Source organism: Chelonia mydas, chromosome 11 (assembly GCF_015237465.2).
Source record: "Chelonia mydas isolate rCheMyd1 chromosome 11, rCheMyd1.pri.v2, whole genome shotgun sequence".
Classification (NCBI taxonomy): Eukaryota; Metazoa; Chordata; order Testudines; family Cheloniidae; genus Chelonia; species Chelonia mydas.
In genome coordinates, this window is record NC_051251.2 from 37,432,001 (window position 1) to 37,458,391 (window position 26,391).

Below are 26,391 nucleotides of genomic sequence, written 5' to 3' on the forward strand. Positions count from 1 at the left end.
GTGGAACTTATCTTAAAAAAACACATGGAAAGGACTGGCAAAAAAAATAAAATAAACTTTAACTAAAGTCATAATGGAAACCACATTCTTGCTTAAGACAAGAATTTCCTTATTGTGCCTATTTCTCCACTTGAACAGTCTTCCCCAGCCTCAAGCCTCGTGACGCAGCTGTCTCCAGGATTTCAAAAAAAAGATAAAGAAGTCTTTTGGAAAAGTTGCCTAATAACTGTAGCCTCATCCAACTCCCTACTCAGCTCTTATGTCTCAGGACGGATGGTTCCACTCTTCATCTGGTTTCTCTGAGCACTTGGTAGGCCTGCTCTGAACAGGACAAGGCTGACCAACTCCCTTTTCTACTAACTTCTTAACCACTGTAAAAATCTCAAAAGATAAACTCCTGGGGCCTGTGGAGGAAGGGAGACGGCTGGGGTGGGAGGAATAGATGACCATCCGAATTCTGAGCTTAATGTTCACCCTTCCTCCAGTTACTATTTGAAAAATGTTTCCTACCCTCAAGAAGAGGGCCAATGCCTAAAGATTCCTGTTTTCACCAATCCCTGGCTCTTAGTGCAATTACACCTGCATGATGTCACTTTATTTTCCACTGTGACCTCTAACAATGCATGCGTGTTCTACATTACAAAATGCAACCCAACTTCAAGATACACAGAATTGTCATAAATGTATTTATAATGGAGTTGGAGTGCCAATAAGAAGTTTCCTAGTATTATGCTATTGCCAGGAAAATCAGTACTAACGTATATTAAACTAGGTTTTATGGGGGGATGGGAGGGTGGAAGATAAGTCACACTCCTCTCACATGATCAAATTCAGAAAGTGTCTGGCTACCATTACTCTGTCTGAAAGTGCCAAGAGGGAGGAGATTATTTCAAAATACAAAGTTAATTCTGTAGAAAACATATAACCTAGAACTAGTAAATTAACAAACAAACAAAAAAAAGGGGGGGACATATGATTGGGGAGTAGATATCTATTGTAAATCCCAATTTTGTAAGGTTACACTTTTTACAGCCTCACACATTTTCCCCATTCATTTAAAGCTGCTGTTTAAAGATGGGGTCTTTAGGATTATACCAAGCTGATGTGAACCACGTTTAAAATAAAGGAATAGGCACAAACAGTGCTGATGCAGCACAGCAGCAGCAAAAGAGGACATTAGGTAAGAGAAAAAGGTTAACTAAGTGGAATAAGGCCAGAGTTCTGGGCAGCGAGGCAAACTAATCACACATATCTTAGATGCAACAGAAATTACATTACTATACTTGTACTAGCAGGATTGGCATGGATGTCAATTACAGGCATTTCATGCCAAATGCCATATTAAAATATATTTTAAAGTACTGATGACACGAATTGCCTTCCCCACCTTTCTAGCCCATGGGTTCTTCGAAAAGTGATTTCTGACTGACATTTCACAGGTTGCATAAGTTTAGTTGCTCAAGTTCTATTTATTAAATATTTTTAAACAATCAATTCAATATTGAAATAGATTTATATTTTATAGCATCTTAAAATAGCAGCCAACTAAAAATTGTAAGTGAATTAAAGCTTAAATAATTTAATGTCTTCACTAGCTGAAAACTTAACATTTTTCAGTTTATGTTGCAGTTGGCAGATGTTTATTAGCATTTTTAGTACGTGATGGCGTTTACAGCTCTCTCAGGACTGTCTGTTTTCTTCGCAATTCTAAGAAGGTAGGGGAAGTGTTGGGGTTTACCCTGAATCTAAGAGCAGAGGTGCCCAAAACTGTGGTCTCGGGAGTACTTAATGGCCATCCACGGAGAGCTAGCATTGTGCTGGCTTCTCATCTCCAAATGAAATGTTACTTTATGAGATAAAGTTCCATTAAATACTTTCCTAATGAGAATTTGCTGCAGTTGACTCAGATATTATGGGACTGTGAATGAGAGGGGAGGCTGGTCTGCATGGTCAGGAGACAAACTATATAAAATGTGGTCCGTGCTATAAAGGTTTAGAAATGGGTCTTCGGAGATAGAAGGTTATAGTGATTCCCACTATGGTATAAAGTGAAAAATCCTATTTTTCCCCCCTTTTAAAGTTAAATTACACAAACTCCTTCCAACACATGTTGCATCACCACATGGGCAAAGAGATGTGGTGCTCACTGCGCTCCCTCCGAGTCTTCCATTCCTCCTGCGTGTTGGGGCATGTAAGGGTTATGTAAAGACCTGGGTAACCGCTTTCACGGTAATAGGGAGTGCGGCACAGGCAAGCACTATTTCTTCACTTGATAGATAAAGTTGCCAACCTTTTCCCTTCCCTTCCCTGGTTAAGGATAGATAAGTTTCGCAGCTGCATGAGGAATATGGTTGTCTGAAGGATACGCTTGTGTGAAGAAGTGTTACACCCCCCAGATACATAAAACGAGCTCGGGGACATGGCCCCTTCCTCCCTCCCCTGTGAACTGCTGATTAAGGGAACTTGTGGCTACAGTTACTGCAAAGAAACGTATCTTCAAGATAAAAAGGTCTGTATAATATGCTTAACGCTCTAAACGGTAAACGGGGCAGGTATAATTATATTTAGTATATAGCTATTAATATTCAGTATATGGGCATTCAAACGATCAAATAAGGGTTTTGGGGGTGTTGTATTAAATTTAGGTATTTACATATTAACTGAGATAAAAGAGGTGAACAAGTACCACAATAAAGAAGTCCATTTACTCAATCCGCCTCTGGGTCCTCCTGCTCCTTCTTTCCATCTCTAACACTGCCTACTTCTTCCCAACCACTATTTCCCAAACACTCTATTTCCAGAACTGCTTCTCCTCCTCCTCTAGAATATTACCACCACCCACCCTGCCTCAGATCCCTATTGCCTGTCAATGATTTCTAGTAGGGTCTTGTTAACCAAACGGGAACGGACACTGTGTCTGTCTGTCTTCCTAAAGCCCTATCACATTTCCTTTTTAGCCTACGTTAGTTATTCACCTGCTCCTCCTTTCAGCCGTTCACCCTGCCTTCTCCTCCCCACCCCCACTCCTTTCCCCAGGCGCTGCCCCGCTTTCCCTAGGCCCACCATCTCCACAGTTCCCCCTGCCCCACAATCCTCTGTTCTCCTCCTATACCTTCCCCCTCCCCTCAACATCCTCCTTGCTCCCCAGCCCGTCTGACCAGGACTCCATTGCCCCCCCTCTGAAAGTACGGTACCCCAAGCAGGAATGACTTGGTGGAGCAACAGGATTCAAACTCCCGGAAGCAGGACAAGGATTAATTCTAAGGAGAGCTGTGGCAGTAGTGGTGCTGCTCTTGCCCAGGTGGGTGGAAGCATCCTAGTGCTGCTGGCAAGTTGAGCCTGCTCAGGGGAGGGTGCCCCTCTCCCCACCTCACAAGAATGAACAGAAGGGGGAATAACCCCTGGGCCTACACTGCTAGGTAGCAGGTGCTCCAGCTGCTTGGCCTTATCGCAGAGATGGGGTGTCTGAACAAACCACTGCTGGCCTGCTGGTCCCTGCAGACAAGGCAGCTTTCCCAATGAGCGGTGCTGAACTCATCACTTCCCGCAGGCCCTGAACTTCCATGAGGGCAAAAATCCCACTGAACCTCTGGTCATGGAACACCCCACCTTGGCCTGCAGGCAGTAACCCCAGTGCTTTGCCCATAGCTCCCTGAGCACAAATACCCTACAATTGTCAGAGCTGAAACAATTCTACACTCTCAGGCTCAGGAATGACTGCAGTCTAGTCACGTTTGGGTCCAGCTTTAAAAGTTAGACCTGATCAGACCTCTATGTCCCAGCACTGCCCTTTGTTTATTAGGGAACAAAAAAAAAATTAAGAGTGAGTAGCTTAAACTATATATTTTTGAGTTCACTGAAAAATGTCTTTTCTGAACTCTAGAGGCTTCTACAATAGTTATGATGAAAACTCCCTCGCTCTTGCAAGTTATATTGGGTCAATAGCCACAAGACTCCTGAAGAGAGAGTTCCCACCTTAGCCCTCAGTTCCCAGTCAAGCCAACCTCTCAGAAAGCCCAAGAGAAGAGCAAAGCCTTGCAGCATGTGGCTCAGTGGCTCAACAAGTCTGTTGGGTCAGGGAAGAGAACAAGCATTCCTCTCTGGAAGTGCCCTGTTGCCAGCTTCTTCCTAACTGAAGAACTTTTACTGAAGTCTTTGTGACTTATAATAATTACATGGAAATGCACACTAACCAGGTAATCCTTTGTAAATATTTTTTGTTGTGTTCTTAACTCTGTATTTTATGTCCTGAATTCATGACTTCATTTCCTCTGTCTGTGGACCTATATGCTCAACATTTTCTGTACCTCCTAATAACTAAGGATTTTCCTGATTTTATAGCTTTCCAACTAAAAATGTAAAGAAAAAAAACTCTCCCCCCCATCTTACCACCTTGACAAGGCACAATAAGGAAGGAAGTCAAAATGACCTAAGACTTTTTGGAGAAAGCTCAACCTCAGAAGCTATTCATTTTCAATAGTCACCATCTGTGAAGGGGTTAGTGAGAGAATTGCTACATTCAGACAGTTAAAAATCAACATACTGAGTTTTCCCTCATGCTGGTCTCTGGACAATATCCTATTCCACTGTCTAGAGAAAAAAGTGTGAAGAACCTTACCTTTTTTGCTCTTTGTGCTATATCAGGTGTTCTAGTAAGAAGCTTTTCTATCAGGTATTCTCTATTCTGAAAAACCAACATTTGGACAGTTAAACCCAATACAAGCAAAACAGGAGATTCACATAGATTGTAAAACAGAGCAGATTTACATGTCGGATTAAGCATTTTACCTTGGCTTTCTGGAAGAATTTGCATTTTAAAAGTTCCGCGGCTGTGGGCCTGAAAGATTGATAATAAATTAGAGCAGAAACAGAGATCCCTCCTAATGAATACTGTACATGACATGGTACTTTTGAATTAGTGCTGAATGAATAGCAATGCTAGCTGCAAAATTAATTTTAAAATCCATAATGGTCTATGTATTAATTCACTATACACGTTGGGAGATGGTGAAAGCACTGGATATAAATCAATATCCTGTCCTTCATTGTCCATCTTTTTCTTTAAAATGAATTTAGTGCTCGTGAGGGGTGCTGGATTAAAAAGCCAAGACTTACAACCTGCTTTTAACCATTAAAAAGACATGCATGCTTCCCTAGATGACCCAGCCCATGTGCCTAAACCATGCTCCAGACGCAGGGGTAGCCAATTATTTTTTGTCAAGGTCCAAATTTTTTGTTAAGGTATAATCAAGGTCCAGACTCCAGAGAAAATAATAAAAAACAACAATAAAATTAAAAAATTTTGGAGTCCATTCAAAAAAGCATCTGGTGGCCCAGATTTGGCCCGTGGTCCACCTATTGACTACCCCTGCTCAAGAGCAATCAGCTTATACAGATGAAAAGAGCATTAAAATTTTCCCAATAGTGAGGTAAGCACCAATTGCCATTTATTTCAGTGATTTGAACACCTGTCCACAAGGAACTGGACTGAGCCTATTAACTTGTTTCATAAACCAAACAGCACTGTCAGAGCTTTCAGTCCCTAGACACACACGTAGAATCTGATGCAATGTCCTAGAGGCCAAATGCTCTATGTTCTATTTTTAGTCCCGGGAGTTCTCTGTTCAGCGATCTTCCTCCCAGGCCCCCCTGAATTTACACTTCTGAAGTCTGCAGCAGTTGAAGTCACAACCTTCATTGTTTACCCCAATGATATGCTATAGTTCTGAACAAGGAGGAGCAACATTTGCCCATTTTTGCCTAGAGGTACAGCAGAAGACCGATCAATATATTTGTCTACTGTCAAGCAGAGCTGGCCAGAAATTGGGTTCCCCACCCGCCACAGAAAATTTCAACCAAAAGATATGAATATTTCAGCACAAATTAAAAACAAACAAAAAAAACCACTTTGACTTGAAAATGCTGCTGTGGTGCCCCAGGGGAGTTGTATCTCAGGTACCTGATGTTCCTGGTCTTCATTATAGTTCTTCATTATGGGCTCGGTCTCCCATGATACACCACCATCCCCTTCTTGGTGAGGGGAGGTGGTACATCATGGGAGTCCCTATGCCAAGGTGCATTATAGGAGATGTATTCTAGCTGGGAAGCATGGCCCATAGAAGGGACTGGGGACATGAGGGAACCAAGCCACAAATCCCATGAGCACCATGGTGGCATATCTGAATCAGAGTATTTTGGTCTTTGGGCATTCAGTTTTTTCAATGGAGGGAAGGGAAGAAAAATTCTAACTTTGCACAAAAAACCAGACACCTTTTCACAAATTAATGTTTAATTTTCAATGGAAGAGTGGACTTTCAACTAAAAAATAAGTTATATCATATTATATCCCTACTGCAGAGGATAAAGAGGACTGAACAGAAACCCAAACAAAGCCCAATTAATGCCTCACTGCATTTGTCTATGAGTGGTTAAAATGTAAGAACCACCTACAGTAATTCAGGAAGGTCACAAGGGCTTGTCTACACACAAAAGTTGCATGGGTTTAAGATAAAATGTGATTATAACCCAATTGAGATGGAGTGTCCACACAAAGTTGCAAATTCTATGTTGATTGAAAGCTTGCTTAGCTTGTTAATGTGCCACTCTTATTTGATGTGGTATAAGGTTTTGGAGAGAAAGGGAAGAAGAGACCAGGAAGAAAGGTTTTATTATTTAAATAAGCCCCGTTCACATGCTCCACATGTGGTACAGAGAGACAGAGCTCCTGCCATCAAGGAGAAAACGATCCAATTTAGAGATAGACAACAAAAAGTTTTATAGACCATTTTTCAGATCCAGTATATCCACAGCACTTGGATATGTGAATAGGTGATGCACCTAGAAGTTTCCTTTTAAAAATGGGCAAACTAATGGAAGCTGTAAAAGAAAATTGGAAGATCCGTTGTAGTCAGATCTAACAGCAGGAGCCATGCACAGGCACTAGCACTGTACTTTAATTTTACACTAAAAAAGCAGAAAGTCACCAGGAACGTTAATACCCTGATGGTCACACACAGAACAGCTAACCACTGGGAACTGAACTGCGAGGAATCAAGTGTTTGCAGCAGATATTCCAAATACAGAGAGACAGGGAAAACTACAGCAACTGCTAACTTCCTAGGGACAATCACCAGTTTAATCATGCCCCGAAAACATTTGGCCATTTCTACAATAATTTGTAACCATAATAAAAGTTGTTTTTCCAGAACATGTTTCAATCTAAAGAAAACACTAAAATGTATTTAAGCAGTCTGCAAGTTGTAGGACTATGCTTAAAGCATAACCAGACTCTGAGGGCTTAAAATTAATGAGACAGACTATAAAGGTCTGGGGAATCTGAAGATACTACACAAATGATCTCCTGAACCAAGAGGATGAATTCTGAGGGGTTCTGGGAAATTAAAAAAAGGTCTCTTGTTTGCACTTATTATTTCTTAACTATTCTTGATCTATTATCTCTGCTCTCAGCTCTTAAGCCTTATTCTGACCATATTTACCCTGATTTACAGCAGGCTCACTAAGTCTCACTCACAACTATATTACTCTAATTTTACACTATTGTAATACCACTGAACTCAAATTACACTATGAAAATAAGGTAAGAGAGCAGTGAGTCAGGTGACTCAGACAAGGAGAATTGTTTTGTACAGCGAGTACTGTAATTTCTAAAACAGATAAGTGATTTATTAAATATACTAAGAAAACATGTTAATTACAGAATGTGGCTCTCACAGTGTCCAAGCAAGAGAAACATACAAAATGGATTTACATTGAAAGCGCTATCAAAAGGACAATGGGAGACATCATTGTGGGACTTTACCAACAGTTTTGGAACAAAGAGTGTAATTATCTGAAGTATTTCAGTCACAAAAATAGAGCAGAAACTTATGATTCAGAAAGAAACGAAGAAAGAGGGAATATATAATTTTCAAGTTAGCTCAGAGCCATTCAGTTGTTTACATTATTTATTTCTAACATAAACACCTTAACCCTCTCTTGAAACAATCTTGTCACACAGCGCAAATGACAATGTAGAGTTAGAAATAAGCTCATCTCAGAACAAGGAAGGCCAACAGCATTTTCTGGTTTAGGCTCAAGCAGTCAGTATGTTCAGACAGTAAAAGCTCAGCTTGATCAGCATGGTCATAATCTTTAACATGGGCTTGAAAGAAGTAGTGAGGGGTTTTGTTTGTTTGTTTCAAATGAGAGACTGTAAGCTCTTCAGGGCAGGAACTGGGGTTTTTCAAAATGTTTGAGAAGTGCTTTGCATAACAGAAGTAGAATATTTGGATACTAGTACACCAAGTTAATCATCAAGCTTCAACAAGTTTGTTAAAAGCCAACTCCTTCTCCCCAAACCAAAGACCTAATATTAGGAAACAAGGATTTTCCAAATAAATATTTAAGAAAGAATTCATAACAATGATTTTTAAAGTATAATAGTCCTCACTGAATTTTGGACTAAGTCCATTTTACACAACAAAAAAGCCATACCTTTTGGAAGGGTCTTTTTGAAGACATAGTGAAATTAGTTTTCTAAAGGATTTCCCGTACTTTTTCATCATTTCTTTGTCCTCTACACCCGTTTCTAAAGTGGGAGGGTCATTTTGCAATGTCAGCATTAACACCTATAGTAAAACCAAAAAGGTGACATGGTAAGTGTCTCAGTGAAATTACAACACAATAATAACTGAAATAGGATACAAATATTCCACCAAACATAGAAAGTTCCTGTTTAAAACATCTTGAGGCATCACACAATGCTTAACAGGGTAGTAAATTTGTACACATTACTCTGACATTTATGGGGTTCATTCACTTATCAGACCTTCACTGAGTATCAGAAATAGATGGAGCAAAGTGATGTTCAGACATACTATGAAACCCACTTGTTAGTTCTGAGTTGGTGGTCTCCAGAAATAATTTAAAAGTCCTGAAGACCAAAATGCTTCAGTCTATCGTAAAAGATTCCAAAAGAAACAGAAAAGCCATTCTAAAAAGAATGAAAAAAAGTTGAGTGGCAAGTCAGGGATGGCATAGGTTTTTGCACTGTGTTTTATAATGGCTGACAGGCAATACTCAAAACCAGTTCTCCCCCTACCTGTAACCAAGCCTGTGGCACATCACCCACAATGCCACACATCTGACCTTGGAGAACATAAAGATAGCATATAGCTAAAGCCACCCATTTGTGAAGACAAAGGTCTGGAAATATCCCTAGGATGGTCTTGCTCCCAGATAAGTTGCATCTGGACACCTTGTAAAAGTTATGGAAGACAGAGAGAATTGTTTCTATATTATTCTGCAAGTGACCCATGCTAAAATATTTACATAGAAAGTTTGTTGTTGGTAGCTATGCACACGGGAAAAGCATGGGATGGAAAAGGGGGTGAGGGAAAAGAGGAAGCAATTTATCTTTGAAGGATGAGGCCATACAACTTGGATCAGCTTGTTTCAACTCCAGAAAAGGATAAAGACGACCTTGATCAAATAGCAGGCAGAGGAGATAAATGGAAAAAAAAATGTAAGAGGGGAGCTAACGAAACATTAAACCAAGAAAGCGATCTGGAATTAGCAGAAACACATGAATAAAGAAGTTCGTTACCAGAGAGAAGAGCATTGTAAACATCAAAACATGGCCTACTTGAACAGAAATTTAATATAAAAAGGTAACAAAGGTCAGGCTCAGCTAATGAGTTTTTCCATGTACTGTAATGGACTTTTATGTTGTATCAATACTTCAATGAGATAGTTTCACTAAAATAAAGTTTAGTTAAAAATCAAACTCTTAACATGAGCCTCATAAATACATAAATCTGCACTAATGTGTGCAGCCACTGTACATATAAGCATTCTCACACAACCCTCTTAGACCAATGACGAGTACACTTGACAAGAGAATAAAAGACAATTTACTATTCACCAAGGAGACAAGGAAAAACAAAACAAAAAACAGCAGTACTGTACAATACTGAAAAAAGTTTCTTCACATCAGGATTAGTCAGTTTAATTCTGGTAAAATGAAAGAAGAGAGTCATAATAGTGAAGTTGCTACAAGCAATCAACTAGTGTTATACTGAGTTTAAAGCAAAAAAACTCTGGGGGGGAAAAAACCACCACATTCCTCTTTTGAAATGCCATGGCAGCTAACTCTTCTAACACTTTGGATAGAAATGTATCAATCTGAGAGGGTTGTGTAGGCATACTGCTATGTACAGCAGTTGCTGTAAATTAAGCATATTAAAAACAAATGAAATGAAGTTATAGAGTTTCTCTACATTCAGAACATTAACTTTTTAAATTCTTAAATGTTAATTTAGTAATTTTAAAAGAGAATATGAAACAGCAGTAACTACCTCTGTTTTTATCTAAGAAATGTTCCTTTTTAAAATGTTCCCTACTAAAATTCACTCAAGACTGCTTCCCAGAAAAGCAAAGATCAAGCTAACTTCAAGACTTCTTAATCTTTTGAAGTAAAGCTCAGGGATGGCGATGCTGTTTAATAAAATGGGAAAAAGGAAACAAAACGGGAAATGACTGCCCAGGAAGGAGTACTACAGAAAGGATCTGAGTGGCAATAGTGGATCACAAGCTAAATGAGTCAACAGTATAACACTGCTGCAAAAAAATAAAACATTCTGGGATGCATTAGCAGGAGTGTTGTAAGCAGGACACAAGTAATTCCTCCATTCTACTCTGTGCTGATTAGGACTCAACTGGCTTATTGTGTCCAGTTCTGGGCACCACATTTCAGGAAAAATGTGGACAAATTGGAGAAAGTCCAGAGAAGAGCAATAAAAATGATTAATGGTCTAGAAAACATGACTTATGAGACAAGATTTAAAAAATTGGGTTTGTTTAGACTGCAGAAGAGAAGACAGAGGGGACATAACAGTTTTCAAGTACATAAAAAGGTTGTTATAGGGAGGAGGGAGAAAAATTGTTATCTACCTCAGAGCAGGACAAGAAGCAATGGGCTTAAATTGCAGCAAGGGTGATTTAGTTTGGACATTAAGAAAAACTTCCTAATAGTCAGGGTGGTTAAGCACTGGAATAAACTGCCCAGGGAGGTTGTGGAATCTCCATTATTGGAGATTTTTAAGAGAAGGTTAAACATACATCTGTCAGGGATGGTCTAGATAATACTTAGTCCTGCTGGGAGTGCGGGGGACTGGACTACATGACCTCTCGAGGTCCCTTCCAGTCCTACGATTCTATGAATGAAAAGTAGTGGAAATTTTTGTCAGAGCAGTCCTCAATTGCTCAATTTAAGATTATTTTTAGTGAACTCTAAAGTCAGCACATAAAAATCTTATTTTTGGCAAATGTAACATCAGTTATTACAGCTTTCTGCCATTTTTGAGAATAATAAATTTCCAATTTCATACCATCATTCATTTGATGATGTCAAAGTGTTTTAGATGCCCTGAACCTTACAAAGGCCCCCCATCTTTCTAATATTACAGATTGACGAAGTATGATCAGAAAAGTGACTAAAAATGACACCCTTCTACTTCCATCAGATGCACACTCGAGGAAGTGACTTTGAACACACTAATTACTCTAGTATCAACATCCTTCCAAGATTAAACTACTTTTTACTGCTATTAGCACTGAAGACCCAACAGAGCTAGGATAAAGCAAAGTGAATCCTCTTTCGGTCGCACCTCAACAGAACTGTTAGCTAACTTCTGGTTGGAAAAATCTTTGTTACTAGTGATAACGTGCAAGCCAAAAAATGCAGAGTTTGACCTTTACATACAAGGTGTGCCTGAAAGGCTGGAAGTTATAGAGAAAAATATATTACTTGTGATCTGAACAAAATCTGATCTAAAGTCAGAGAGGTGCTACCACGTGGAGCTCTACAATGACAGCCACTTTTCAGATATTGCACATGACAACTTGCTCATGGTCACGAAGAAACAGAGCAAGGAACAATACAGGGATCCCATCTTCCAGTTCTATGCTCTGGGCAATCTTGCCTCCTCCATTTAATCTACACAAGACTTAATTAATAAGCTAAAAGTAGAGCAATCCCAAGTCATTAAAAGAGAAATGCCAGAAATTTACTCCGTGTAAAGACCTGAATGTTACTTATGCAACACTAAATTATACATGATTTCCAAGGGTAATTACTTTCATAGGAGGATATTTGTGGTACGGTGCAGCTCCTGTTGCTAATTCAATGGCAGTTATTCCAAAACTCCACATATCGGCCTTGAAATCATAACCTCTCACCTATTGCAGGGCAAAAAAAGAAGTTTTAGTGTGGTGTTTTAAATGTAAAGTCATCATAAGATACAAGTGCATTTCATTAGTCATAAAGATACCTGTTCCATGACTTCAGGTGCCATCCAACATGGGGTACCAACAAAGGTTTTTCTTACTTTGTTACGGGTAACATCGCCTCCTGTTGCTAAAAATGCACTAACACCAAAATCTGGAACACACATTTAAAAAAAAAAAAAAAGTTAAAAGTTAAAAGTTCACCTTCTTCCCCATACCAAAACTAAACAGAAAAGAAATATATATACATTTTAAAATAGGAGTCCAATTATAAAATCTTTTTTATAATTGAATTCAGCTGAAGAGTTATCTTTTTACCGCTGGCAGAACTACACAAAAATGTTAGACACACAGAACAACAGCCTTATCTTCCTCTGTTCACATTCTTCTGTTAAGGTCATCTTAACAGACATCAGGTTAAAAAAACAAATACACAACACACCATCAACATGGGGAACTTATTGCCATGGGATGTTGTGAAGGCCAGAAATATAACTGAGTTCAAGAAAAGAACTGGATAAGTTCATGGAGGATAGGTCCATCAATGGCAATTTAGCCAAGATGGTCAGGGACACATGCTCCGGGTGTCCCTAAACCTCCAAACTGCCAGTAGAGGAGACTAGACAACATTTTGAGATCACTCAAAATTGCCTATTCTGTTCATTCCCTCTGAAGCATCTGGCACCAGCCACTGTCAGAAGACAGGATACTGGGCTAGACGGACCATTAGTCTAACCCAGTATGGTTGTTCTGATCTTAAAAGACTGCAGTATTTCCAACTGGCCCAGTAATTTTGGCATATTTGAAGAGTATTCAAATACATTCCATTTGCCTTCCAAGGGAATTGAGCCACCAAGTTTTCAAATTTGTATTATTTTCTGATCATTGTACCCTACTTCTAAGGTTCCTTACTTTTTCTGGGCCCGCTGATTTATCTTTTTTTTTTTTTTTTTTTTACTTTTTATTAAAATGTGCCCATCTGCAAAGACCTCTGGAGACCACAGCAAAGAAAGGAATTAAAATCATGAATGAAGTAAGGCAACAGGGACAATTAAAAAAAAGCTATATTCTTGGTCAGGAACCAGCTATAGAACATAGACACCATTGTTTCTGCTGTATTATTCAGTCTTTTCCTCTAGAAGTATTTGGGATTTTTATATTATCCGTACAGTTTATGAAATCAGTGCAACATTTGATTCTCTTATGCTGGACTACAGAGTTCTGTATCTTAATATACCCTGCAATTAGACACCATTTTTGAACAGAGAACATTAAAAGGCTTGTTGTTGCTACGAACACAGCTTCTTATGCATTCTCCTTTTTAAGCAAGCAATTCTCAACTTGTTTTAAACAATTACTTTTTAAAAATTGATTCAAAGGACTTGAATGCACTCCTTAATTCAAGAGTTTTCTCAAACTTGAACCCAGTCTTCTCAACATATGGCTGTGTATTATACATTTTTGTTCTTTAACAGCATAACTGAAGTAGGGCTTTATTTGAGACATTACAGACCCAAACCTGGACCCACTCACATTCGTTTCCCCACTGACTTTGATGGGGATCAGCATTTAGGATTTTGCCTTTGGTTTAAAATGGGATTAGAGTTTGGTCACTGATACTCTGTCATTACTCTCCACAAAACCATTATCAAGTGTGCATCCAGTAAGTGCATTACAAGTAGATTGTCTTTTTTGGTTCCCTCCTATACTGATAAACACAGAAGAAACAATGCATTTAAGTTTGCCATCTAAATATGGTTTTCAGGGACCTGACCTGCAACTTGTTTGGTAAGGATTAAAGCAAGATCCTTGAGAATCTGGGCCTGCTGCATGAAGCACTTTTGTTTTATATAACACATTATAGGTTAGGAGTTGCTGCTTTAGGACTTGTCAATATTCTGTAATGGGTAATGTCTTCTGAACAGAGTCCTTCTATCTAACCACGCAATTCTGCACTGAGTACTGAAGTATGAAGAAATGTTATTTTATTAACTAGTTGTCTATATTTCAGTTCTAGCTTATTCATTAACTTTTCATGAAATGAGTTATGCAGATGAGAGCTGGTTTTAGCTTTGTTTTTCAGGCCACATTTGTTTATATCTTTAAGCCCGTGTACCACATTTTTAAAATTTTATTTCTATGCACCTATTTGGTGCATAAGCTTCATAATAATCACCCAAATACTGCCCCACAGATAAGTATATATTCTGTTTTATGACTTCACAGATATGAAGAACTTTCAAATGCATATTAAACTAGCTGGAGACTGCAGTGTTTGACAAGTCATATATAGAGGAGGAACAAGAACAAAAGTCATGATAACAAAAAGCGTTCCTTCACTGAGTAGCTTTGTATCTCAGATATAGATTCTTTAACACATACCGGTTGTTTACTCAAAGGTTCAGAGAGGCTTGATTTCCCCTGTCCTAACCCAATACTGTGCCTTTAGCACTGACATTTTCCTGTATTGTTAGGCCACTTAACCAAATGGGAAAAGGGAAGTGGACAAAACTGAAGGAGTTAGATAGCAAATAGTGTTACACATTCGTGGTAAGAGACAGTAGCAATGTACAGGCAGCTGCCAAGGAAGAGAAGTTAACTATGTGTGTTTATGAAGCCTCTTAAGAGTCTTGCAAGTGGAAAGAATGGTGGGAGTGGGACAGCCTCACACACACAGTGAGTTAATACATGAGTGGCAAGATTTTCCAAAGCATTTAAGTGACTTAGGATGAGTCCATTTTCAAAAGCAGCATATGCATGGATGACCCCAAGTCTCACTGAGTACAGTGCAGGGAGAAAGTCAACAGGCATTAAGCTCATGTACCCAAGTCACTTTGGAGAGAGAGTATCAGAGGGGTAGCCGTGTTTGCCACTTTTACAGATCCAGACTAAGAGTCCTGTGGCACCTTACAGAGTAACAGAAGTATTGGAGCATAAGCTTTCGTGGGTGAATACCCACTTTGTCGGATGCATGTAGTGGAAATTTCCAGAGGCAGGTATAATTATGCAAGCAAGAATCAGGCTAGGGATAACGAGGTTAGTTCAATCAGGGAGAATGAGGCCCTCTTCTAGCAGTTGAGGTGTGAACACCAAGGGAGGAGAAACTGCTTTTGTAGCTGGCTAGCCATTAAGTCTTTGTTTAATCCTGAGCTGAAAGTGTCAAATTTGCAAATGAACTGAAGCTCAGCAGTTTTTCTTTGAAGTCTGGTCCTGAAGTTTTTTTGCTGCAGGATGGCTACCTTTAAATTACTATTGTGCGTCCAGGGAGTGTTCTCCTACAGGTTTTTGTATATTGCCATTCCTAATATCTGATTTGTGTCCATCTATCCTTTTACATAGGGACTGTCCAGTTTGGCCGAAGTACATAGCAGAGGGGCATTGCTGGCACATGATGGCGTAGATTACATTGGTGGATGTGCAGGTGAATGAACCAGTGATGGTGTGGCTGATCTGGTTAGGTCCTGTGATGGTGTTGCTGGTGTACATATGTGCATAGAGTTGGCATCGAGGTTTGTTGCATGGATTGGTTCCTGAGTTAGAGTTACTATGGTGTGGTGTGTAGTTGCTGGCGAGAATATGCTTCAGGTTGGTGGGTTGTCTGTGGGCAAGGACTGGCCTGCCTGCCTCCCAACGCCTGTACCAGTAGCACTCCCAGCTATCTCCGTGACACCGCTGATTTCCTGAGAAAACTACAATGCATTGGTAATCTTCCAGAAAACACCATCCTAGCCACCATGGACGTAGAGGCTCTCTACACAAACATCCCACACACAGATGGAATACAAGCTGTCAGGAACAGTATCCCTGATCATGCCACAGCACAACTGGTTGCTGAGCTCTGACTTTAACCTCACGCACAATTATTTCAAATTTGGTGACAAACCTACTTCATACTCCTTCTTGCAAATAAAAAAAAAAGAGTCATTAGACAATTCTATTATATAGCAGATGACAGAAGAGAGTCACCAGTACTAAATCAGTACTTGCCAACTTTTACTACACTGTGGTACCCAAGAGATCCCAATTTTTCCCTGGATTCAGAGGAGGTTACTCTGTAATAAAATGCTGGTGAATATAGAGGTCATGGTGCCCGTTGTACCCAGAGCTCTAAAACTATGTTGTTTTGGCTGAAGTTTCCTCTAAAAATCAAAATTAGGTGGTAAGTTTTAAACCTTTTCTTTCTAATAAATATGGAGACCTTCACAACACTCTGCAAGACCCAGCTACTTTCCCAGGCTTAAAACTCAGATTAATACTGAGGGGCAGCCTCAAAAGCATCTGAAAAGAGTCTGGTTAAACACAGTCTGTTCTGTGGTCATTCGTAGCCACATCAATGAACAGTAGAAGACCTGCCTGCTGAAATCTAAGGGTTTTGCACCCACAGCTACATACGAAGTGGAAATGAAAGACCTTTTCCCTAGATTACTAAAGCTGCACACTCTAAGATTACCACAGAACTGTCACTTATACTGACTAAAGTAAAAACTTTACCAAACAGCCCATACCTTCTTTCAGTTCCCCCTCAGTCTCCAACTGTGATAACAAGGGAGGATTGTTCATTAGTGTGTGCTCCTTATCTCGACTTGGGTTTCTGTTCCTTCACTTATTCCACAGCTTTTTTATATTCTCTAAGCTTGACTTGCCTAGAAGACTGAAACATCGATGAAGTACTAATTATCTCTTGCACAAGGCACTAGATGTTACAATCTTATTGGTATTTAATAGGCTATAGGACTACGGGCCAGTAATGATTTTAGAACCATTTAGTTAAGAGTAGGCTGAAAAACTTTCACTTCTCCTTTGTAGTGAACAGAAAGAGGAAAAAAAAAGTTTGGAATTTTTAAAAATTCCAAACCATGCAACAAAAGGTTTGCTACATTCCCCCTAGCCAACTCTGTTCCGCTACCCCAGGGTCTGCGACTAGACATCTTTCCTGCACTTCAATTTCTTTGAAGATTGAAGAGCCTAATTAAATATTTAACACGCTTCTAAGTCCCTATAGATTCTGTTTCTCATTTGTCATACACAAATGAACGCCAGTATTTGTTAGCCTTAGCACTTTGCAAAAAGCGAGAATACTGAAGGGCAATTACACTTTCAAATATCATTGTTTACAAAATTTAACATTAAACAATAAACCATTTTGTCTTTGTACATTTTTCATTTTGAACTGAACTTTATTATGCAAAGCCACCAACACTGTGGCCAGGAATCCTTTAAATTATAGAAATCAGAGGTGTAATTGTTAACAAAGGGAGGCATATAAAGTTTTCAATGAAAAGTGATTTTTGATTGCGACCATTTTTATGACTTTGAAAGAAAAAATACATACAAACTGAAAATACAGAGCACCCACAAAGCTGAAAAAATAGATTTTTTTTAAAATAGACTGTAAAAAATCAAAATTGATGACTCTCAGCTCCTCAAATGTTTTCATCTTGCATTTCTGCTTTCATTTATTGCTGGATTTACAACAAATCACATTACAGGAACTGCGCAAACCAGCCAGGACTCGCAAAGACAGTTCAGATTCAAATATTCTCCCCAGGTGAAGATGTGGAATAGCCTTCTAGCTAGAAAGTGTGCCATAAAAACCACATGCCACAGGATACATGCCATATGTCCACACAGTCATGGAGTTTCCTTAACTCTGGATGCACTGCATGACTTCACAGCACAGTGAAGGGGCTTACTCATCGAGAGTAATGCCAAGGACAGGAATGGAAAGAAGACATAGAACTAATCACAGGGATTCTAACTACAGTAAGACACAGTGATGTACTGTCCAAAGAGACATATGGTAATCCTGGCAAGAAACACAGTATTACTCATGAGAGGGACTGCATGACCTTCATAGGATCAAAAGTATAGTTAGAGTATCCAAAGTTAACAAAATCAATTGAAACCGCTTTTTCAAAAATCTAATACAATCCCATGGATAGAATTTGGGGTAATTCCTTTATAAAACGAGTGGATCTCAAATACTTGAACTAACGTTTTAGAAAAGTCACAGTGTCTCAGCAATTGCCTGATATGTCCTACACTTGAAGCCATGTGATTTCAGGTACAGCTAGAAGTCTGCCCAATTATTTCCTTTTATTTCAATTTAACATTAAATAGAAAAATCAACTGAAGATTTAATGTCCCATTAATTTTAATATTAGATTTTTGGGGGGAAAAAGGTCAAACCTCCACATGTTACTTCTGTTCAGCTCTGGGCTCCACTCCAAAGCCCTGGAATTAGAGTGTGGAGCAGTGGAGCTGCAGGTTTTTGCCCGGAGCTGGAGCGGAGCCGGAGCACAGAAAAACTTGACTGCTCCCCCATCCAGGTTTTTTTTTTTTCTTCCATTTTCAATCCAAAATGAATGATATTTAGCAAGAAAGTCCAAAAAGTTTCAGATTGTATAACAATTGATATTAACATCTACTTTACCACTTATTACGTAATATGTCACAGTTATTCTCACTTCGGCCGAAATCAAGATTTAACATACAGATACAAAATTACAAAGTTTTTTTGGAGATATGTTTTATTAAAGAATCAGATAATCATCAGACATCTGGCAACACTGCAGACTGCTCCCACCCTTGTGCCAAGGTTAGGCAAGTACATACTTGCATAGATTAGTTAGATAAGTGTGTGTTGATACTTCTTTTGTAAGGGTTGATCAACGAGATGCGCTGAGTGCTGCGATTACGGAAAAGTGTGACGCAAGACACAACATTTAAGATATCACAAACAGGTATATTGCAAAAAATATATATAATGTTTTTGTTTATTGGTATATTAAGATATCGCAAGAGATATTAACCACAAGCTCATTTCTCACACGGGCTCCCGTTACTGGTACATTTGTTCATTTGTACATGCTCCCATATCACTCTGGCGGACTTATTTTATATGTCATCTGTTCAATGGTTTTTTGGTAGTGTTGTTTGTAATTTTAAATTTACTGAAAAAGTTGTGTGCAGCAGGCATATAAATATGCAGTACATAGAAATTAGGAGTGATTTTTGCATAAATTAGGAGTGATTTTTGTGATATATCCAGAGTGATTGGAAAATGTCCAACACAACTTTGGGGGTGAATCCTTAGGTCATTTTAAGAAAAAACGTTTGTGAACACGTGTCCTAAAATTCTTCCTAAGGGAGCTACAGTCCCTTCAAAGAGGTGAGGAAAAGTTAATTTCTGATTATATTAAAGTGTTTTTGAGATATTAAAGTAATGAAATTATGTCTGTGTCTTAGCGTTAGTATGTGCTACCATATTACATTATCCAAAATTATTTAAACCATAGGTGCCCCGAACTGGCGGTTGTTCATTTTTATTTGATATTTCAAGAAAGGCTTCTCATCGACTGCCCCTGGCTACGAGCGGTAATATTATGTTCCATAATAATAAATAATAACCAAAAATTAAGTTATGTTTAAAATGTATGGTTCCAAAGTTGAAAAATAAGTAAAATTGTTTGTATAATTCTAAGCATCTAAGATGATTAAAATTTTTAAACAGTTTTCTTGGAAATGGTTAATGATACAAAATAAATTAAGAGGACCATTTTAATGCATGTTTTAGCATTAAATTACATTCCAGAGTTGTATCTGTTAAATAGTCAAAGATTTAAAAACCATTGATAAAATTGGCCCAGTCCCCCCAGTTCACGACGCCTGTAGTTTAAATAATTTTATTTGAATGATGTTGTATGATAGAACATTGGAAATAAACTTTAACGGGAAAGCGGATTCAAATTGCAAGCACAGTCCTTTTAGTAAAGAGAGCAAATTTTCAGAAATATGTTTTTGCTTCGTCAGCCTGAATAGATTATACAAGATAGAGCAAATAATAGGTTCTATCTTGTACAATGTTTCCATCCTGATGAAGGAAAAACATATTTCCGAAAATTTGCTCTCTTTACTAAAAGGACTGTGCTTGCAATTTGAATCAGCTTTCCCATTAAAGTTTATTTTCAACCTTGTAATGTGTAGCCTCATTACTTCCCAACAATTAATGTTGTAGAACAGCGATAGCACGTACTAACGTTACGGCACATACCAAATTTCATTGATATATCTATATGAAAGCATTTTTGAGATATTAATTAAAAACTTGGAAAATATTTCAAATATTTTACCACAAAATTTCATAAGAAAAACTAACTTGCAATATATAAATAAAAATTTATATTAATTATGTATATTAAAAATACTTTACTTCATTAAAACTGCAAGAAACATGTTACAATATTAAATATACTTTAATAACAATTTTGTATAAAAAGAAAATGCGATCATTTTTGTCCAGAAAATCCAAAATAAATTCGAAGAACCTTAAGTGGTTAAGATATCACAAGCAGGTACATTAAGAAAAAAATGTAATGCTTCTGTTCATTGCTTTTCAAAGATCATAAACATTTGGATGTGATAGCAGCACAAGAAGATTTGGCCATGGCTTCAACAACAACAAAAACACACAACAAAAACAAAAAAATCAAATCTGCCCCCCCAAAATGATTGATAGCCGATTTACGGAAAAGGATCTCAATGACGTCTTTACTTTTGAATTTTAAAAACCCAAATTTGGGCTTTTGGGAAAAGCAAAGAAGAAACTGGCAATGTGCAAGGTAGGAAAAGGAAGTGAATGGGGAGCTCAAACCATGTAGCTTCAAGACAAGTGAAACCAGTGCTGTGAAAAGTTTCAACCTTTGGCGGCATGTAAAATGTAACCATCCTGAAAACCATGCAGTTCTGGTTACAAAAAAGGACCAGGAAGATGAGGCAAAACAGAAGGCTGACGCGGCTAAACAAAGTTCATCTGACTCTTTGAAAACTCCTGGAGAAAAAAGTTTTTTTCCCCCCCCCGGAGCTTCATCTGAAAAGAAACCCAAAATTGAGCAAACAAAACTTGACTCATTTGAAGTCCTCAAAGGTTACAGTCACCATGGATGCCAATACTTTCCGTGAAGGGCTGATGGAAATGGTTTGCTTGAGTTCAACACCACTCACTACCTTCAGGCTAAAGAACAAAGGATTCCAAAAAATTGCAGGTGAAATGCGTTGGCAGCTTGGCATTTCGACGGGGCACAATGCGGTTCATCATTTAGTTGTCAGCACAGCTGAGTCTGGTCGCAAAGAGCTCAAGAAAGCTTTGGAGCAAAAATTGTGCTACTGAAAATGGATGCTGTAACCCATGGAAACAGAAATTTCCTTGCAATCAATGCTCAGAACTATGAAGAAGGAAAAGATAAAGCTGTGGCAAAAACCTTGGACATAAATCAACACCAAAGGGCATCAATTCTTCGTACGTGAAAAGTCAAGTAAAAGCTATTTTAGAAAAATTTGGGATCAGTGAAATGCAAGTGCTGAGCATCTGCGTTGACAATGCAACAAACATGACATGTGCCGTCAAAAATTTCAGTGAGGAAAATGAAACCATTTCTAGCTCTGAGAACAGGGATGTGGACAGAACTGAAGCTATTTTGCCTGATGAAGGTGCTAAAGGAATGGATTAAATCGAACTCAACATGGATGCTGCTGCGCAATGGATTAATAACCCTAGCCTCACACTTCCAACATGGCTTCATGAGGACAACTCAAAAGTCCAACTAATGAGGTGTGGTATTCACACTCTTCAGTTGGCAACCTGGGATGGATTGAACAAAGAACATGCGAAGAAATTTCTGGCAAAAATTCGACAAGTCGTTGTCAAACTATGACAACCAAGTATTCGAAGTGTTCTGCTTGATCTACATGGGGTAACTCAATCATCGGATACTGCCACTCACTGGGGTTCAACATTTGCGATGATTGATCAGCTTCTCATTTTTCAATCTTACTGTGAACAAGTGGCCGCTGCTGGAACAGGAGAACTCAAGTTAACAAAAGCTGAATGCGACAAAGTGAAGAACATGCGAGACCTCTTGGCAAAGCCGAACCAAACTGTGAATCTTCAAGCTGTCAAAACCCTGGGAGTTTTAATGAAGGAATGGCAAAAATTGTCAAAATTCTTGCAAGAAAATGGTGGACAAATTGCAGAAGGAATTCTATCCTCCATGCAGAAACGCAAAGAGAAGCTTTTTGACAATATTCCTTTCCTTGCTGGAGTTTATGTTGACCCACGGTATCGGATTCTTCTTACCTCAAGGAAATACCAAAGGCAAAGGAAGGGCTCCTTGATATTGCTCGACGACTCGAAAAACAAAATCTATTACTACATTTGAACTCGGCGAAAGAGGTTGAAGAAAACGAAACACAACAAAAAGGAGTCAACAATCGAATCTGCGGTTTCGGAAAGTTCACATCCTTCAGAAATAGCAGCTGTTCTCAAACTTCCGTCTCCACTCTGAACTTGTTAGAGCGTCCATCCCTGAGACGTCTTCAACCATCACAGGGAAATGGAGACAATTTAAGCACCAATTCTTCAGAAGATGAAGCCTTCGAAAAGGAACTGGATAAACAAGAAAGACGGCAGCGAGTTTCTGCGATACATAATTATAATGAAGCATTATTTGAGAGAAACTTTCAGGAAGATTGTGAGGCGATGGAGTCTATTGGTAGGCTAAAAGTTAAGTCTGTTTTTGAGGCCATTCACAGCTACCCACACCACATTCAAGCTGCTTGTAGAATTGCTTCGAGCATGCCAACAACTCAAGCTACTGTAGAGCTACTGTTTTCAGCTTTAAAGTTAATTTTAAATGATTTGTGGCATGAAAGGCTATGAAAGACAACTTGATATCTGCAATAATTTTTTACAGAATGTATTATGAATGATTCTAGTTTGTATCATTGTTGATGACATTTAAGTTGTTTTAAGTCTGAATAAAAATAATGTTTTTTCAAAATTACAGTATGCACTTTTTTATTTAGTTAAAAATTAATTTGAGTTGGAGCACAGAATGGAGCTGGAGTAGTTATTATTGGTGCCAGAGTAGAGCTGGAGCGGAGCAATTCAAAAATTTGATTGCTCCAAATCCCTGTTTAATTCAAAGGAGATTTCTGCTCACAAGCTGAAAACTAACATTTTTCTAATTCGTGACTTACTCTTGATAGCTAATCTACTAATAGCTTCTGCTCTGTTCAGCGTTATTTCCATGCCCTTGTAGATGTTATTTAAAAACAAAAAACAAAAAAAAAATGCAAAAAGTCATGTGGACAACCCATGGCATGTTCAAAGCTTCTTTTAAACTTATGCAGCCTAGTGGCTAGCAATCATGAGAATTAACAACTTATTGGGTTGATATTATAGGCAGACTACCACTAAGAAGCAAAGTATATGTTTTATAACCTGATCTTTAAGAGGCCTTAGAAATTATTGGAGTGTCCGTCATGAAACAATGAGATGCTAAAAGTGGAAAGGGAGGCATTTTCTCCTAAACATCCTTCCACACATTTTCAAGAAGAGTCTTGAGGCCAAGGTCATTGTAAAGACATCTCCATTATATTTTAGTGTAGATTTTAAAGTCACCATGATGTATTGGAATAAGTTACAGAAATACAGTTCATGACATAATGCAGAGGACAAAGTGAATTGCTAAGTCTCGGTAACAAGTTCTCCCACGGATGCGGATCGTTACAAGATGCTGGGAAATAAGTTTTTTGACACTGTTGGTATGGATTGTAAGGCAACCAGGATATATGCTGCTCAGATGCTTTATTGTTGCTTTGGAGATTGTTTAGTCTCAAACTGGGCTATTGCACCAGCTGAAATATTGCACTGGGCTATTTTTCAGCTGATACCCTTACATTATGAAGTTGGTAACCCAAGAGATACTACAGCATTTCCGAGGGGGTGGGGGTGGGGGCTCAAAAGGTATCACTTAACCCAGATTAGCTTAATTTCCATTTGTCCTTGACTGACTGTTAGGCCTCAATCATCATCATTACCTGCTATTTGTACTGAGCCATCTTCACCCAAAAGGATATTGCCAGCTTTCAAATCCCTATAATGCACAAATCAGAAGAGAGTTAACTTTCTGAATAAATTTCATAATGTGTGATTATAGCTATTGTACAGAAAGCTTCATAAGACAAATGTAAAAATTAGTAAAAAGGTTCAACCACTCAAAACATGTTGATTATCTGATCTGAAATTAGCTAGCAAAGACGCTCCATGGACATTTAAAATAAAGGGGGTGGGGGAGGAAATGGAAGGAACAAAATTTTGTTAGCTTACATAAAAGGAAATAAGATGTGCAAAACTGAGCTTGCATTCTTTCAGAGTCTAATGCCAGAAGGACCCATTTAGGACTATGCCCAGTATATGAGACATCAAATTTCACTCAAATACCTCCATATTGAGCCCAATGACTTTAGATCAAAGCATTTCAGTCTTCTCTCTGCCACAGGCAGAGAACAGGAGAGCAACGGCAGAGAAGTGATTAGGTGAGAGAGACCCAGATGATGCTAGCAGGCAAGTCCATGCCCCATGCTGCAGCAGAAGGCAAAAAACCTCAAAAGTTCCTGCCAATTTGTCTTGAGGGAAAATTCCTTCCCAATCCCAACTCTGGAGATCAGTTTAACCTTGACCATGAGAGAAAGACACCAGCCATTCATCTAAGAGAAGACTGCTCTGTACCACCTCAGAGCACCAGTCCACCCCATCTCCAGCTGAGACCAACCTCTGATGCTTCAGAGGACGGCAGAAAAAAAACCCAGAACACATCTAGCTAGTTGTGCATCAGGAAAAAAATTCCTTCCTGACTCATGCAGACAACTGGCTGGAACATGAGTCATTATCTTAATGCAGAACTGCAATAATTACGAGCTTGAGGCAAGGTAGGCAATCCTATTCTCCCCAGGGCCCACGAAGGAAGGAGATGGGGGGGTTCACAGATTCCAAAGCCAGAAGAGATTAAGGAGGCAATCCAGGCCAACCCTCCTGCACAGTCCGTAGAGTTTCCCCCAGAAACTGGATTAAATGATATTTTTAGAAAGAAATCTAGGTCTTAAATACTCCAAGTGACAGCAAATCCACCACCTCCCCTGGGTAAGCTGTTCCCTTGCAGCTAGGAAATTGTGTCTTACCAGTAGGAACAAAAGCCAAATCCATTTTGAATGGAAACTAAGGGCCCAAATTCAGCTTTGATGTAAATGGACACAACTCCTGTGACCTCAAGGGAACTGCACCTTAACAGCAGTGCAGAGGTTGACCCTAGATGTCTCCATCCTAACAATCCAATGAAACTTTTCAAAATTCTACAGTGAGGAACTACCCTAACTGCAGCAATAATTTTAAGAAATAAAACGGCTTTCTTTTAAATGCTCTAACCAAATTTATGGGAAGAGATTAAATAATTTACTGTAAATTTACACCTGACTAACGTAATGCATAGGTGGTTTATACACGTACTTAGGTGAGCTGTAATACTTTGGTCTCATTTTGGTTATGGGGTTAGTATTACTGGTGTTGGTGGCCTGTGATATGCAGGAGGTCAGACTAGATCAAACTCTACAACTCAATCCTACAAAGACATCTGCTCATGCTTAATGTTGAATTCAGTGAGTTTATTCACACATCTAGTGGCACTATTCATATGCACATGCTTTGTTTTTAACTTTAAGCATAAGTCTTCGTAGGATTGGGCATTTTTAAAATTAGAGATTTATACCCATTTAAACTGCTCCTTTCAATAAGCATAGAGTAAAAAAAAAAAAAATTAAAAAAAAGCATTTGAGTAGTCAATCTTCCTAGGATCTACTGAAAAGAATTAGCATTTGCTGTCATTGACTAACTCTTCACTCACTGATATATTTTAATAGGGGAGCAAGTGGTGGTGAAGGGAAAAACAAAAACACGAGCCATTTTGGAAGTAGCAACTCCAGTTGTTTAATTTACTGTCCCAACCCATTTGGGCAAGAAGAAAGATTCTACTGTAAACAATGCTTCCATGCTGCGGCTGTATAATTTAAGAGAATTATTGCTCTTCTCAAGCTTCTTATGCCCCATTACAAAAAGAGCTGAGAAAAATCTCTCCCGAATCCAGAGCGACCATTAGACTGTAATGACTCCTCCTCTATTTAACGTGGGCAACAAATTAAGGTTTGTGGCACATCCTTTGAAGGTCTAGATTGGAATTCAAGAAACACAGGTTCCAGGTGAGGAAAATGTCT

The 26,391-nt window shown here is 38.7% G+C and overlaps 1 protein-coding gene across 4 annotated transcripts in view; it reads right to left on the reverse strand.

Annotated features, from left to right (window-relative positions):
• Window positions 1–26,391, reverse strand: part of STK39 (serine/threonine kinase 39) — a 199,810-nt gene that overhangs the window by 115,288 nt on the left and 58,131 nt on the right. For all 4 annotated transcript variants that reach the window (XM_037912485.2, XM_043525521.1, XM_043525522.1 and 1 more), the window contains exons 5-10: window positions 24,166–24,221; window positions 12,330–12,439; window positions 12,136–12,237; window positions 8,494–8,627; window positions 4,789–4,837; window positions 4,619–4,684 (exon numbers count right to left, since the gene is read on the reverse strand). In XM_037912485.2, the coding sequence (XP_037768413.1) occupies window positions 4,619–4,684; window positions 4,789–4,837; window positions 8,494–8,627; window positions 12,136–12,237; window positions 12,330–12,439; window positions 24,166–24,221 (517 nt within the window). The remainder of the gene's footprint in view (window positions 1–4,618; window positions 4,685–4,788; window positions 4,838–8,493; window positions 8,628–12,135; window positions 12,238–12,329; window positions 12,440–24,165; window positions 24,222–26,391) is intronic.